Source organism: Ovis canadensis, chromosome 1, assembly GCF_042477335.2.
Source record: "Ovis canadensis isolate MfBH-ARS-UI-01 breed Bighorn chromosome 1, ARS-UI_OviCan_v2, whole genome shotgun sequence".
In the NCBI taxonomy this organism is placed as follows: domain Eukaryota; kingdom Metazoa; phylum Chordata; class Mammalia; order Artiodactyla; family Bovidae; genus Ovis; species Ovis canadensis.
Genome location: NC_091245.1, coordinates 140,010,290 through 140,026,823, shown reverse-complemented (window position 1 = coordinate 140,026,823; position 16,534 = coordinate 140,010,290). Strand labels below are relative to the sequence as shown.

General features: G+C 38.7%; 1 protein-coding gene across 1 annotated transcript; it reads left to right on the top strand.

Annotated features, from left to right (window-relative positions):
- Nucleotides 1-210: 210 nt before the first annotated feature.
- On the top strand, nt 211-2,340 carry LOC138430344 (ubiquitin carboxyl-terminal hydrolase 44). The gene has a single exon (XM_069572524.1). It carries the CDS (start codon nt 211-213, stop codon nt 2,338-2,340), a length of 2,130 nt encoding a protein of 709 aa, XP_069428625.1.
- Nucleotides 2,341-16,534: the final 14,194 nt, after the last annotated feature.

Here is a 16,534-nt window from a genome sequence, read left to right as displayed (position 1 = left end):
AGTACATAATTTTAGATCACTCGTCCCATTTTATCATTTCCAACAAACAACAAAAAAGAAAGCAAATCAAATAGATGGTTAAAAATAAAGCTATAGTTATTGAGAGACCAGCGCTAAGATGGCCGCTCCGGCTGGGGCTGTTTTCAGATGCTTCAAGTGTTGCCCACAGAGAGTTGTTTGGATTATGTGTTCCTCAGCTAGACTCAATAAATGCTAACAATGGATAAGTGCCAACACATTGGGCAGTTGCGGCTTGCTCAAGACCATTCCATCCTCAACCCGCAGAAGTGGCATTGTGTGGACTGCAATACGACTGAGTCAATTTGGGCTTGCCTTAGCTGTTCTCATGTTGCCTGTGGAAGATCTATTGAAGAACACGCACTCGGGCACTTTCAAGAAAGCAGTCATCCTGTTGCATTGGAGGTGAATGAGATGTATGTTTTTTGTTACCTTTGTGATGATTATGTTCTTAATGATAATGCAACTGGAGACCTAAAGTTACTACGAAGTACATTAAGTGCAATCAAAAATCAAAATTATCACTGTACCACTCGTAGTGGAAAGGTTTTACGGTCTATGGCTACAAGTGATGATTCCTATTTCTTACATGATGGCACCCAATCTCTGCTTCAAAATGAAGATCAAATGTATACTGCTCTTTGGCACAGGAGAAGGATACTCATGGGTAAAATCTTTCGAACTTGGTTTGAGCAGTCACCCATTGGAAGAAAAAGGCAAGAACAATTTCAGGAGAAATTAGCAAAAAGAGAGGTGAAGAAAAGACGACAAGAACTATTAGAGCATCAGGCTAATGCAGAATTAGAAAGTATGCCTCCCAGAAAGAGTTTACGTTTACAAGGTCTAGCTCAGTCCACCACAGTAGAAATAGTTCCTGTACCGCTGCAAACCTCAGCATTGCCAGCAAAAGATAAAGTAGTATCTACCTCAGAAGATGTAAGACTGAAAAAAGCTAGTGACTCCTCTGTTAAACGAAGGCCAACAGTAACTCCTGGTGTAACAGGATTGAGAAATTTGGGAAATACTTGCTATATGAATTCTGTTCTCCAAGTATTGAGTCATTTGCTTATTTTTCGACAATGTTTTTTAAAACTTGATCTGAACCGATGGCTGGCTGTGACTGCTAGTGATAAAACCAGATCATCTTATAAGCATCCTCCAGTTACAGATACAGTATATCAAATGAATGAATGTCAAGAAAAAGAGCCATACTCTGTGCGCTTCAGACATCCAAGTTTATCATCAGGACTAAGTGGCGGAGCACCGCAGAGTAGAAAGATGGAACTTATTCAGCCAAGGGAGCCAAGTTCACAGTACATTTCTCTTTGTCATGAATTGCATACTTTGTTCCAAGTCATGTGGTCTGGAAAGTGGGCCTTGGTCTCACCGTTTGCTATGCTACACTCAGTATGGAGATTGATTCCTGCTTTTCGTGGTTATGGCCAACAAGATGCTCAGGAATTTCTTTGTGAGCTTTTGGATAAAATACAACATGAACTAGAGACCACTGGTACCAGGTTACCAGCTCTTATCCCTACTTCTCAAAGGAAACTCATCAAGCAGGTTCTGAATGTTGTGAATAACATATTTCACGGACAGCTTCTTAGTCAGGTTACATGTCTTGCATGTGACAACAAATCAAATACCATAGAACCTTTCTGGGACTTGTCACTGGAATTCCCAGAAAGATACCAGTGCATTGGAAAAGATAGTGCTTCCCAGCCATGTCTGGTTACTGAAATGTTGGCTAAGTTCACAGAAACCGAAGCTTTAGAAGGAAAAATCTACGTGTGTGACCAGTGTAATTCAAAACGTAGGAGGTTTTCCTCAAAACCAGTTCTACTCACAGAAGCACAAAAACAGCTTATGATTTGCCACCTACCTCAGGTTCTCAGACTCCATCTCAAACGATTCAGGTGGTCAGGACGTAATAACCGAGAGAAGATTGGTGTTCATGTTGGCTTTGAAGAAATCTTAAACATGGAGCCCTATTGCTGCAGGGAATCCCTGAAGTCCCTCAGACCAGAATGTTTTCTGTATGACTTATCTGCTGTGGTAATGCACCACGGGAAAGGATTCGGCTCAGGACACTACACTGCCTACTGTTACAATTCTGAAGGAGGGTTCTGGGTACACTGCAATGATTCCAAGCTAAGCATGTGCACTATGGATGAAGTATGCAAGGCCCAAGCTTATATCTTGTTTTATACCCAGCGAGTTACTGAGAATGGACATTCTAAACTCCTGCCTCCAGAATTCCTGTCTGGTAGCCAGCATCCCAGTGAAGAAGCTGATACCTCTTCTAATGAAATCCTTAGCTGATCCAAAGACAGGGGGTTTTCTTCTTGTGATTTGTATATATACTTTTTAAAAGGGCTGACTTAACAATTTTGGGCTTCCCTGTTTTTATTTTTACTTACTAATCAGTGCACAGTGTTTACACATTTTGTATCTGACTGCAACAGATCTTTTTACAGAGATGAAGTTAGCTTAAGTATATGTGTATCAATGTCAGCAGGTAATTTTTTGTTAAATACTTGGGAGTTTTAAATTTTTAGTGTTTACCTCAGACTGGTGTTACCTTTCTTGTGTTTTGATGTCTTAATTGGCTCAGATCATGAATTTGTGCAATCTTCTACTGAAGTTCAGGTGGCATCATTTTATACATTTATTTTTTATAGTTATTTTCTATACAAATTCTTATCAGACAGATTAAACTTGCTTCACTAAGTCTTACCAGAAAAGGGGCATTTTTTTCAGATTTGTATCAAACGCCTGCAAAGGAAGTTCAACTACTACAAAGTGAAATATTACTTACTCATTATCATTCAATACCCCCGAGGCTTTGTGTTTGACAGGACTCAGAATAGACTTTACTTTCGTAAACAGAACTTCCTTTTTTCAAGTTTGTTGTAAAAATTATTCTTTACTTGGCATAGTCAAACTATTATACAAATGGAGATGACAGCTTTATAAATAGCATGTTTAAATGGCTTCAGTACTATGGACATGAAAATAATGATGGCTGAGACTTATATAACAGTGATTTGTCTGGCAGCAAACGTTTGTCCAGATTCTAATAAAGCAGTCATTAAAAAAAAAAATGAATGTAGCAAACAGTATATTATGGTGTAATACAAGTTCAGTTCAACTTGGATATGAGTTCATTTTATATATTTAACATTAGATCTAGTTTTGTACTATTGTATCTTGAGATTTTTGGTTTAAAGGGATAGAAATCAGTCTTGAAGAGAAAAAAAACTGCATAGGACACAGAACTGTTCAAAATCGGCATCTGAGCAAAATGTTCAGCATCTCACTTAGAATAAGTAACTAAAGCTGGATTAAATCGCCCTTGCTAGTATTATGTGACTACTAAAACCCTTTCAGATATTCAAATATTGGGCCCTTTTTGAGATTAAAATTACACTTGCATTTTATTAAAAATATAGTATGAAATACTCATTGCTCTTCCCTAACAACCTTATTAGGTATTTTTAAAGTCCTGCTGCTGCTAACTTTATTCGGAAGGAAGACCATCCACTAACCTCTATAGACATGTTCAGATCTTAGCTCACTGTTAACCACTGGAAAATCATTTATCTTTTTTCTCAGGTAGGTCTGCTTGCAGGTGAAATCCTCAGGGGCAGCTGATCATGAAGTGCAATGAGAATTTATCACTTCACAGATAAATCATTCATGCCGAAACTACAGCTTGAGTTTAAATGGCTAAGGTTTAAAAGTATTCATCTATTAAATACCTATGCAAGTTGTTACCTCAACTGTTAATGTAATTATACCTCATTAAAGATTTATTGTGGTCAAAAAAAAAAAAAATAAAGCTATAGTTATTGAATTGTCAGGTTAAGCTACAGATGTGTGGGTCTGGGGAGTGGAAGAGTTAGGAACACCCAGCTGTGTTTTAAGTTAATTGTCTTTGTTCATCCTTTTCCCCAAAGATTTAGAAGTGTTTGGAAACGTGACAAAACTAAACCAGCTTCAAAAGGATAGCTAAGCTATGGTGCTTTATGCATCCTGTTTTGAATAATTACACAATATATAAGGGCTTCCCAGTTGATTAATTGATAAAGAATCTGCCTGCCAATGCAGAGGATGTGGGTTCAATCCCTGGGTCAGAAAGATCCCTTGGAGCAGGAAATGGCAATGCACTACAGTACTCTTGCCTGGACAAAGGAGCCTGATAGGTTACAGTCCATGGGGTCACAAAAGAGTCTGACAGGACTTAGCAAATAACCACCAACAACAAGAAGATTACTTATAATACTTAATATGATATAGATACTATGTAAATGGTTGTAAATACAGTGTAAACACTATGTAAATAGTTCCCCCATGATGGCAAGTTCAAGTTATGCTTTTTGGAATTTTCTGGAATCATTTCCCCAATATTTTTCATTTGTAGTTGTTTGAATATGCCATGTGTGACCTTATTGAAACAGCTGGACTGTAGTGCCATTCAAGAATACTGGACAGGAGGAGTTCAGCACGCTTGTAATGTACCAGTCTTTCTAAATTCGAAATAGTCCTGTTTCAGTCTCTGGGTTGCTGTTGGAGTTCTCTTATTGACATATTGCTCTCTGCTCATGCCTCCCCATTGCCTCTGTGTTCAGGCTTTCAGTGGTAAGAGCTGGAACAGGGCCTCGGCTGGAGAGCTCACAGAGCTGGGACCAAGCCCAATGCACCATTGCAGTGCAGTTCACACCTCAACATTCATGGTTTTGCAAATGAGTGTCCAAGGGGCCCACTACCAAAATCAAATTCTTCCCCATTTCATTATATATCTAATTTTTCATGTCAGATTTTGAACACTATCATTATCCAGTATCCTTCTTGTTTATTTTTGAGCTAATTGTGTTGCAGAACCAAATTTGGATTTGCTTGCCTGCACTCAGTAAACTAATCAGCTGATACTAGGTTATGCTATCAGAAGCTGCAATGTTTGTTGCATGGTGCCAATCAAGGAGTCTGGGCAACTAGGGCTTAAAAGATCAGAACTCCTTGACGACTATCAGTGAAAGGTTTTTTAAAGACAAGGTGAGGGAAGTGTTAGTGGGTACATGTCAGCTTGTAGACATATTTCTGATTGGTTGATGGTGAGGTAATCAGGAATCAACATCATCAGCCTTCTGGTTCCAATAGCTCTGGAGTCTTCCTGCTTGTGGGCAGCACACAGTTAACTTACTCCAGCTGATGGGGGTTTCAATATTGGTAAAACAGCACAAAGGATATGGCTCAGAATATTATCTGTAGCCCTTGAGAAGGAACTAAAGGTCCTTGACTTTGTGTAGTGGATAAATTATTATTATAAACTATTATAATATTATATTATAATTATATTGGAAGGAAAGTTATGACCAAACAGGGCAGCAAATTAAAAAGCAGAGACATTACTTTGCCAACAAAGGTCCATCTAGTCAAGGCTGTGGTTTTTCCAGTGGTCATGTATGGATGCTAGAGTTGGACTGTAAAGAAGACTGAACACTGAAGAATTGATGCTTTTGAACTGTGGTGTTGGAGAAGACTCTCAATAGTCCCTTGGACTTCAAGGAGATCCAACCAGTCCATCCTAAAGGAGATCAGTCCTGGGTGTTCATTGGAGGGGTTGATGTTGAAGCTGAAACTCTAATACTTTGGCCACCTGATGAGAAGAGCTGACTCATTTGAAAAGACCCTGATGCTGGGAAAGATTGAGGGCAGGAGGAGAAGGGGACAACAGAGGATGAGATGGTTGGATGGCATCACCAACTCAATGGACATGGGTTTGGGTGCACTCTGGGAGTTGGTGATGGACAGGGAGGCCTGGCATGCTGCGGATCATGGGGTCACAAACAGTCGGATACGATTGAGTGACTGAACTGAACTGAACTGATAATTATATTATAAATTAACATATTACTAATGCATGATAACATTAATTAACAATTGATTAATAATAATTGTATAATATTATATTATGCTATAGTATTATAAACTATTATCATTTTGTCTTGTGAAGTGACTGAAAGATGTTCAGTTGAGTCTGACTCTTTGCAACCCCATGGACTGTAGCCCATCAGGTTCCTCTGTCCGTGGCAATTCTCTAGGCAAGAATACTGAAGTGGGCAGCTGCTCCTTTCTGAAGAGGATCTTCCCAACCCAGGGATCAAAACTAGGTCTCCTGCATTGCAAGCTAAGATTTTTTATCTGAGCCACCAGGGAAGCCAAAGAATACTGGAGTGCATAACCTATCCCTTCTCCAGCTGATCTTGCCAATCTAGGAGTCAAACCACAGTCTCCTGTGTTGCAGATGGAGCTACCAGGGAAGCCCTGTTTTCCTTTGCTTCTGAATTTTCTCACTTCTCTGATTAAATTTATTCTTTGGAACTTGAGGAAAGCCTAGGAGGCCAAAGTTTTTAAATAAGAGCAAGAGGAGGACTTGGTGGGATATGGATTATGTCCTGAGAAGGCACTATAGGATCTTGCTTGGTTACAATTGTATGCTGTCATATTTATTATATATTTATAATTCACCTTTATATCTGAGAATAAAAGTTCTTCAGAATTTGTTTATGCTTTAGCAAGATTGCCCAATCTCTTTTTGACTTATTTTTCATGTAATTTTAAAAACAGCTAATCAAGCTTTGCTAAGACACCTGCTGGGATTTTTATTGGCACTGCTTTGAATCAATATATTAATTAGGAGAGAATTTACATGTTTACAATATTGATTTTTCCAAACCTTGAACTTGGAATAATTTATTTATTTAGGTCTTCTTTAATTAATGTTATTCTCATTTTGTTATTCTTAGTGGAGGGCTAATATTTCTGCTATGTTAGATTTATTGCCATGCATTTTATTTTATCTTTCTTATGCTATTAAAATATTATCTTTTTTTCCTAATTGTTTTTTCTCATATATAGAACTTGGTTCTCATAAACAGCATAGCAAAATTGTGTTATTTTAACTTGTCCAATTATGTTTTATATAGAAATACACTTTTATTCATTGCCTTCCTATTCTGAATTTTAAACCACCTTTTATAGAAAGATCTTTCCTTATTTCACTGGTTGTGACCTCCAGTATGATAAAGACTGATCACAGTATCACAATATTTTAAATACCTGTAACATGTATTCAGGTGAAAATTCCATATTATTATTTTTAATAAACATTCTCTCATTTTCTTTCTTTCATAGTGAAATTACTCAGAAAAGCACATTTACCCCTGGTTCCTCACTTTTCAATTATTTTAAAACTGAACACATACTAATTTCCTCCCTATTTCTACAATACTGTAAATGCCATTCATCACTTCCTCCAATTATTTAATGTTCACTTCACTCCTCTGTTGTATCTACAATTCTTTTGAGAATCGTTCTTTATTGTCTTCTGTGAAGCCACACTTGCAATGTTTATCAAGTTTAGTTATTATAGAGGAATTTTATATTCAGGAACGTCTTACTTGCATGCTTCTATCAAGAGTAACTTATTTCATAATTTTAATATAAGCATCTGAATGCAGAGTTCCAAAGAATAGCAAGGAGAGATAAGAAATCCTTCTTCAGTGATCAATGCAAAGAAATAGAGGAAAACGGCAGAATGGGAAAGACTAGAGATCTCCGCAAGAAAATTAGAGATACCAAGGGAACATTTCATGCAAAGATGGGCTTGATAAAGGACAGAAATGGTCTGGACCTAACAGAAGCAGAAGATATTAAGAAGAGGTGGCAAGAATACACGGAAGAACTGTACAAAAAAGATCTTCATGACCCAGATAATCATGATGATGTGATCACTAACCTAGAGCCAGACATCTTGGAATGTGAAGTCAAGTGGGCCTTAGAAAGCATCACTATGAACAAAGCTAGTAGAGGTGATGGAATTCCAGTTGAGCTGTTTCAAATCCTGAAAGATGATGATGTGAAAGTGCTACACGCAATATGCCAGCAAATGTGGAAACCTCAGCAGTGGCCACAGAACTGGAAATGGTCAGTTTTCATTCCAATTCCAAAGAAAGGCAATGCAAAAGAATGCTCAAACTATCGCACAATTGCACTCATCTCACATGCTAGTAAAGTAATGCTCAAAATCCTCCAGTCCAGGCTTCAGCAATATGTGAACTGTGAAATCCCAGATGTTCAAGATGGTTTTAGAAAAGGCAGAGGAACCAGAGATCAAATTGCCAACATCCGCTGGATCATCAGGAAAACAAGAGAGTTCCAGAAAAACATCTATTTCTGCTTTATTGACTCTACCAAAGCCTTTGACTGTGTGGATCACAATAAACTGTGGAGAATTCTGAAAGAGATGGGAATACCAGACCACCTAACCTGCCTCTTGAGAAACCTGTATGCAGGTCAGGAAGCAACAGTTAGGACTGGACATGGAACAACAGACTGGTTCCAAATAGGAAAAGGAGTATGTCAAGGCTGTATATTGTCACCCTGCTTATTTAACTTATATGCAGAGTATATCATGGGAAACTCTGGACTGGAATAAACACAAGCTGGAATCAAGATTGGCGGGAGAAATATCAATAACCTCAGATATGCAGATGACACCACCCTTATGGCAGAAAGTGAAGAGGAACTAAAAAGCCTCTTGATGAAAGTGAAAGAGGAGAGTGAAAAAGTTGGCTTAAAGCTCAACACTCAGAAAATGAAGATCATGGCATCTGGTCCCATCACTTCATGGGAAATAGATGGGGAAACAGTGGAAACAGTGGCAGACTTTATTTTTTAGGGCTCCAAAATCAATGCAGATGGTGACTGCAGCCATGAAATTAAAAGATGCTTACTCCTTGGAAGAAAAGTTATGGCCAACCTAAATAGTATATTCAAAAGCGGAGACATTACTTTGCCGACTAAGGTCCGTCTAGTCAAGGCTATGATTTTTTCCTGTGGTCATGTATGGATGTGAGAGTTGGACTGTGAAGAAGGCTGAACGCCAAAGAATTGATGCGTTTGAACTGTGGTGTTGGAGAAGACTCTTGAGAGTCCCTTGAACTGCAAGGAGGTCCAACCAGTCCATTCTGAAGGAGATCAACCCTGGGATTTCTTTGGAAGGAATGATGCTAAAGCTGAAGCTCCAGTACTTTGGCCACCTCATGCGAAGTGTTGACTCATTGGAAAAGACTGTGATGCTGGGAGAGATTGGGGGCAGGAGGAGAAGGGGACGACAGAGGATGAGATGGCTGAATGGCATCACAGGCTCGATGGATGTGAGTCTGGGTGAACTCCGGGAGATGGTGATGGACAGGGAGGCCTGGCGTGCTGCGATTCATGGGGTCGCAAAGAGTCAGACACGACTGAGTGACTGAACTGAACTGAAGCTTAATTTCTTTATGTTGACATAACATCTGTTTATGAGAATTTTGTAGGAAAACAATTATATACAAAATGCCTGTTACATGGCCAGGCAAAGAATTAATGAGTGTGTACTTTTTTGCTTCTTTCAAGTATCTGCTTCTATTCTTGTATGCCTTAAAATTAGTTTTACTATAGGTTTCATTTAGAGCTTTGTTCTCCTTCCAGTTACTGATCTTGAGTGATGTGATCTTATTATTATCTTTTAAAATTCAGCTTGAGTTTTACCTCCTTCACTCTTCCTCAGCAAATCTAACTTAAATTTGATTTCTTCATGTTCTGATGATAGTCTCACATATCACTTGATGTACTATAATAACATGCAGTTCCTATTATTTCTAGCTTGGGTGTTCATTTTTTTGAAGGAAATTTGTGTTTCATTTATTTGAGAATTTTGGGGTTGAAGTTTCTTGAAGCCATTCAGCCTTTCATTCATAGATAAATTATTCAGATTGTTGCTTATATGTAGGGCTTCTTAAATTCATTACAAGTCCTTTATTATTATTTACTTTAAGCATATTATGAAATATATTATCTACAAAAGCATCAAGGTAGAATAGATAATCCACATATACATTATGGGATTATCATTTATGTATTTTTCCTACTCTATTCCTCTCCATTTCTTACAAGAATTCTTCCAAATTTGCTTTTTTAGACAATGATACATGGAATATTTGGAGAAGGAAATGGCACCCCACTCCAGTAACTCTTGCCTGGAAAATCCCATGGATGGAGGAGCCTGGTAGGCTGCAGTCCATGGGGTCACTAAGAGCAGGACATGACTGAGCGACTTCACTTTCCCTTTTCACTTTCATGCATTGGAGAAGGAAATGACAACCCACTCCAGTGTTCTTGCCTGGAGAATTCCATGGATGGAGGAGCCTGGTGGGCTGCCGTCTCTGGGGTCACACAGAGTTGGACAAGACTGAAGCAGCAGCAGCATGGAATATTTGTTTCCTCAGACGCTGTTGATGAGGATAAGGAATGAACACTTAATTTTTAAAATTTATAATTAGAGGATAATTGCTTCATAGCATCGTGTTGTTTTCTGCCATACAACAATATAGATCAGCCATAAGTATACATATATCCCCTCCCTCTTTAGCTTCCCTCCCACCCCTTTATCCCAGCCATCTAGGTCATCACAGAGCACCAAGTTGAACTCCCTATGTTATACAGCAACTTCCAATATTTTAAATACTACATTATATTAAAGAAATTTTCTCTTAAATAAATAGAAAATGTACAATCCCACTAGCAGTTTATCATTACTTTTCTGTTTTCCTACATCCTGGACAATACATGGGATTTTGAGGGTATCAAGTATTTGTTAACTTAATAGAATAAAATATTCCCAGGATTATAGATAAATATGTATTTAATTTAATAGAATAAAACATTGCTGGATTATAGATAAATAAGTATGCTCACTAGCTTTTGTTTTTCCCTTACTTTGATGATCTTTATGATGCTTGGTTTTTGTTGTATTTTCTTTTAATAGGCTATATGTTTTGGGGGGATAGGAGAGTATATAGTTACTAGTTTTTAATTCTGTATTTAAATTGGCCATTTTTGTCCTATATGTGAATATCTTTTCAGGTTTTTTTTTTTTTAACAGTTTTAGATTACTCATTATGTTAATGAAATCATAGAGACTTTAAAATTTTATATGCAGTGAGATTTAGCTAATTTCTCCATTAAATTTTGAAGATTTTTTGTAGCTTCATATAACATGTTGATTTGCTTATCAGGTTCAATGACACTTGCTTTTGTATAGAGCAATTATTTGTTATTGCTGATTCATTTGAATGCCATGATTTTCATATTTTGACACAGTTACTCTGCTAAGTACTTCCTAGCTGTGGAGGAGTTAATATTATTTTCTTGGATTTTTGCCATTACTATGTGACTTTTAAGAAAAGTACATTTTTTTTTAATTTTCCATTTTTTTCCCTTAAATTCTTTATTACATTTCTTTGGCTAGAACATCAAGTACCATACTGATTATGAGCTATATTAGTGAGCAAGATGGCATTTTGCTTACAGTAAAAGAATTGGCTATATTTTTTCCTCTCAAGTATGGTGTTGCTTTGATTCTTGGCAGAGACGTTTATCAAGTTGCTAGGATTTATCATAATTGCTATGTTTCTATTAGATATATTTTTTCTGGATCTACTGAGAGTTTTTCTTTTTGTCTTTAATCAGTTAATAAGGTGATTCACAGTGACAATTAAAAAAAAATACCATCCCACTTTCACATCCTTAGGGCAAATTATACAAGGTAATGAGTTTAACTTTCAGTTTTTACTCTTTGTCCAAATTGTATAATATATATAGGATTGCCACCATTCCAGATATTTTTTCTAAAATAACAGTTTAATAATTCATGGAACACAGTTTTTTCAGAGAGAAAATTTTTGACTATTGACTTGGTTTATAAAAGGCATTTATTTCTCCTGATCACTTGCTCAGTCCCCATCTCTTTGAGAGAGATAAGCTTCATCTAAATTATTTCATCTGATTGATGATTGCCATTTATAAATTTACTGCTGCTTCTGTCTCCGGTATTTCTTTTGAAAAGGTGTATGGATTCATTATATATTCTAATGTATTGTCTATAGATTATAATATAAAGTCAAGCGTGTATCTGCTGATACTTTTTAAGTTACCTGTGTTTATACTTAGAAATGTCTTTTAATAGTAAGCATCCCCAGTGACTCAGATGGTAAAGAATCTGCCTGCAGTGCAGGAAACCTGTGTTCAATTCCTGATTCAGGAAGATCCTGTGGAGAGAGAAATGGCAACCCACTTCAGTATTCTTGCCTGGAGAATTCCATGGACAAAGGGGCCTGTCAGGCTACAGTCCATGGGGGGGTCACAAAGAGTCAGACACAACTGAGCGATTATCATTCACTCTATTTTTCTTTAAATCCTCCTGTACTCTTGGGTATTGTATTAGTTTTCTTTTATTTATTTATTTATTTATTTATTTATTTATTTATTTTAATTGGAGGCTAATTACTTTACAATATTGTAGTGGTTTTTGACATACATATGAATCAGCCATGGGTGTACATGTGTTCCCTATACTCAACCCCACTCCCACATCCCTCCCCATCCCATTCTATTGCTGCATAACAAATTGCCGTGAATTTACTGGGTTAAAATATCTCATATTTTTACTTTTAGTCTCCATTGGTCAAGGATCCAGGTATAGTTCACTTGGAGTCTCTCTCAGGGCATCTGAAGGCTGCAATCAAGGTATCTGCTGATGTGCATTCTCCTCAAAGGCTCTAAAGCTTCCTTGGGTTGTTGGCCACAGCCATCTCCTTGTTGATGAAGAACTTTACAGTAGGTGTCTTCTTCAATGCCAATTGGAGAGTCTCCCTCCTCAGGGAGAGTCCTTGTCTTCTTTTTTAGACAACTTTAACCTATTTTAAATCTGGGTTATTCACTATAATCATCTTTGATTAACTCAAACAAATTTGAAAATATCAGACATCTGCAAAGTCATTTTATGTTTCCATTGTCAAGAACTATGTCAAGGCAAGTTTTCCCTATGTTTTATTTCTGGAAAATCCCATGGATGGAGGGGCATGGAAGGCTGCAGTCCATGGGGTGGATAAGAGTCAGACACCACTGAGTGACTTCACTTTCATTTTTCACTTTCATGCATTGGAGAAGGAAATGGCAACACACTCCAGTGTTCTTACCTGGAGAATACCAGGGATGGGGGAGCCTGGTGGGCTGCCATCTATAGGGTTGTACAGGGTCAGACACGACTGAAGCGACTTAACAGCTTAGCAGCAAAGTTTTAGGACTTAACAGATCCAAAAAAAATAAATAAATAAAATCAATGTCTATACATGGGCTTCCCTTGTGGCTCAGCTGGTAAAGAATCTACCCTCAGTGAGGGAGACCTGGGTTCAGTCTCTGGGTTGGGAAGATCCCCTGGAGAAGGGAAAGGCTACCCACTCTAGTAGTCTGGCCTGGAGAATTCCATGGACTGTATAGTCCATGGGGGTCACAAAGAGTTAGACATGATGGTGCACATAGCGTGGCTGAGAGGAGCTACCCCACATCTGAGGTCAGGGGCAGAAGCCGGGAGGACCCCATGCCTGAGGGGTGGCAGCCAAGACGAGCTCCCCCACGACCGAGGTCAGAGGCAGCGGCCAGGAAGAGATCCCCACGTCCGAGGTGTGGGGCAGCAGCCGAGAGGAGTTACCTCATGCTCGAAGCCAGCGGGGGGAGCCAGGAAGAGCAACTCCATGTCCAAGGAGTAGTGACAGTGTGGGTATAGGAGTGCCTAGAGGAGCTATTCCATGTTCAAGTTCAGGAGGGTCAGTGGTGAGGAGATACCCCTTGTCCAAGGTAAGGAGCATCGGCTGCGCTTTGCTGAAGCTGCCGTGAAGAGATATCCCACGCCCAAGGTAAGAGAAACCCAAGTAAGATGGTAGGTGTTGCAAGAGGGCATCAGAGGGCAGACACACTGGAACCATACTCACAGAAAACTAGTCAGTCTAATCACACTAGGACCACAGCCTTCTCTAACTCAATGAAACTTGGTGGCCTGTGGGGCCACCCAAGACAGGCGGGTCATGGTAGAGAAGTCTGACAGAATGTGGTCTACTGGAGAATGGAATGGCAAACCACTTCAGTATTCTTGCCTTGAGAACCCCATGAACAGTATGAAAAGGCAAAATGATAGGATACTGAAAGAGGAACTCCCCAGGTCATTAGGTGCCCAATATGCTACTGTAGATCACTGGAGAAATAACTCCAGAAAGAATGAAGGGATGGAGCCAAAGCAAAAACAATACCCAGTTGTGGATGTGACTGGTGATAGAAGCAAGGTCCGATGCTGTAAAGAGCAATATTGCATAGGAACCTGGAATGTCAGGTCCATGAATCAAGGCAAATTGGAAGTGGTCAAACAAGAGATGGCAATAGTGAATACCAACATTCTAGGAATCAGTGAACTAAAATGGACTGGAATGGGTGAATTTAACTCAGATGACCATTACATCTACTACTGCGGGCAGGAATCCCTCAGAAGAAATGGAATAGCCATCATGGTCAACAAAAGAGTCCAAAATGCAGTACTTGGATGCAGTCTCAAAAATGACAGAATGATCTCTGTTTGTTCTCAAGGCAAACCATTCAATATCACAGTTATCCAAGTCTATGCCCCAACCAGTAATGCTGAAGAAGCTGAAGTTGAATGATTCTATGAAGACCTACAAGACCTTTGAGAACTAACACTCAAAAAAGATGTCCTTTTCATTATAGGGGACTGGAATGAAAAAGTAAGAAGTTAAGAAACACCCAGAGTAACAGGCAAATTTGGCCTTGGAATGCGGAATGAAGCAGGGCAAAGACTAATAGAGTTTTGCCAAGAAAATGCACTGGTCATAGCAAACACCCTCTTCCAACAACACAAGAGAAGACTCTAAACGTGGACATCACCAGATGGTCAACACCAAAATAGGTTGATTATATTCTTTGCAGCCAAAGATGGAGAAGCTCTATACAGTCAGCCAAAAAAAGACTGGGAGCTGACTGTGGCTCAGATCATGAACTTCTTATTGCCAAATTCATACTTAAATTGAAGAAAGCAGGGAAAACCACTAGACCACTCAGATATGACCTAAATCAAATCCCTTATTATTATACAGTGGAAATGAGAAACAGATTTAAGGGACTAGATCTGATAGATAAAGTGCCTGATGAACTATGGAATGAGGTTCGTGACATTGTACAGGAGACAGGGATCAAGACCATTCCCATGGAAAAGAAATGCAAAAAAAGCAAAATGGCTGTCTGAGGAGGACTTGCAAATAGCTGTGAAAAGAAGAGAAGCAAAAGGCAAAGGAGAAAAGGAAAGATATAAGCATGTGAATGCATAGTTCCAAAGAATAGCAAGAAGAGATAAGAAAGCCTTCCTCAGTGATCAATGAAAAGAAATAGAGGCAAACAACAAAATGGGAAAGACTAGGGGTCTCTTCAAGAAAATTAGAGATACCAAGGGAATATTTCATGCAAAGATAGGCTCAGTAAAGGACAGAAATGGTATGGACCTAACAGAAGCAGAAGATGTTAAGAAGAGGTGGCAGGAATACACAAAAGAACTGTACAAAAAAGGTATTCATGACCAAGATAAGCATGATGGTGTGATCACTCACCTAGAGCCAGACATCCTGGAATGTGAAGTCAAGTGGCCCTTAGGAAGCATCACTATGAACAAAGACAGTGGAGGTGTTGGAATTCCAGTTGAGCTATTCCAAATCCTGAAAGATGATGCTGTGAAAGTGCTGCACTCAGTATGAGAGCAAATTTTGAAAACTTAGCAGTGGCCATAGGACTGGAAAAGTTCAGTTTTCATTCCAATCCCAAAGAAAGACAATGCCAAAGAATGCTCAAACTACTGCACAATTTCAGTCATCTCACACGCTAGTAATAATGCTCAAAATTCTCCAAGCCAGGCTTCAGCAATACATGAACCGTGAACTTCCTGATGTTCAAGCTGGTTTTAGAAAAGGCAGAGGAACCAGAGATCAAATTACCAACATCTGCTAGGTCATGGAAAAAAAAAACAAGAGAGTTCCAGAAAAACATCTATTTCTGTTTTATTGACTATGCCAAAGCCTTTGACTGTGTAGATCAAAATAAACTGTAAAAAATTCTGAAAGAGATGGGAATACCAGACCACCTTACCTGCCTTTGAGAAACCTATATGCAAGTCAGGAAGCAACAGTTAGAACTGGACATGGAACAACAGACTGGTTTCAAATAGGAAAAGAAGTGTGCCAAGGTGTATATTGTCACCCTGCTTATTTAACTTCTATGCAGAGTACATCATGAGAAACGCTGGGCTGGAAGAAGTATAAGCTGGAATCAAGATTACCAGGAGAAATATCAGTAACATTTGCAGATATGCAGATGACACCACCCTTATGTCAGAAAGTGAAGAAGAACTAAAAAGCCTCTTGATGAAAGTGAAAAAGGAGTGAAAAAGTTGGCTTCAGGCTAAACATTCAAAAAACGAAGATCATGGCATCTGGTCCCATCATTTCATGGAAAATAGATGGGGGAACAGTGGAAACAGTGTCAGACTTTATTTTTTGGGACTCCGAAATCACTGCCGATT

Coding starts and splice junctions, on each gene's coding strand:
- LOC138430344 (XM_069572524.1), top strand. CDS start 211: ATGCTAACAATGGATAAGTGCCAACACATTGGGCAGTTGCGGCTTGCT.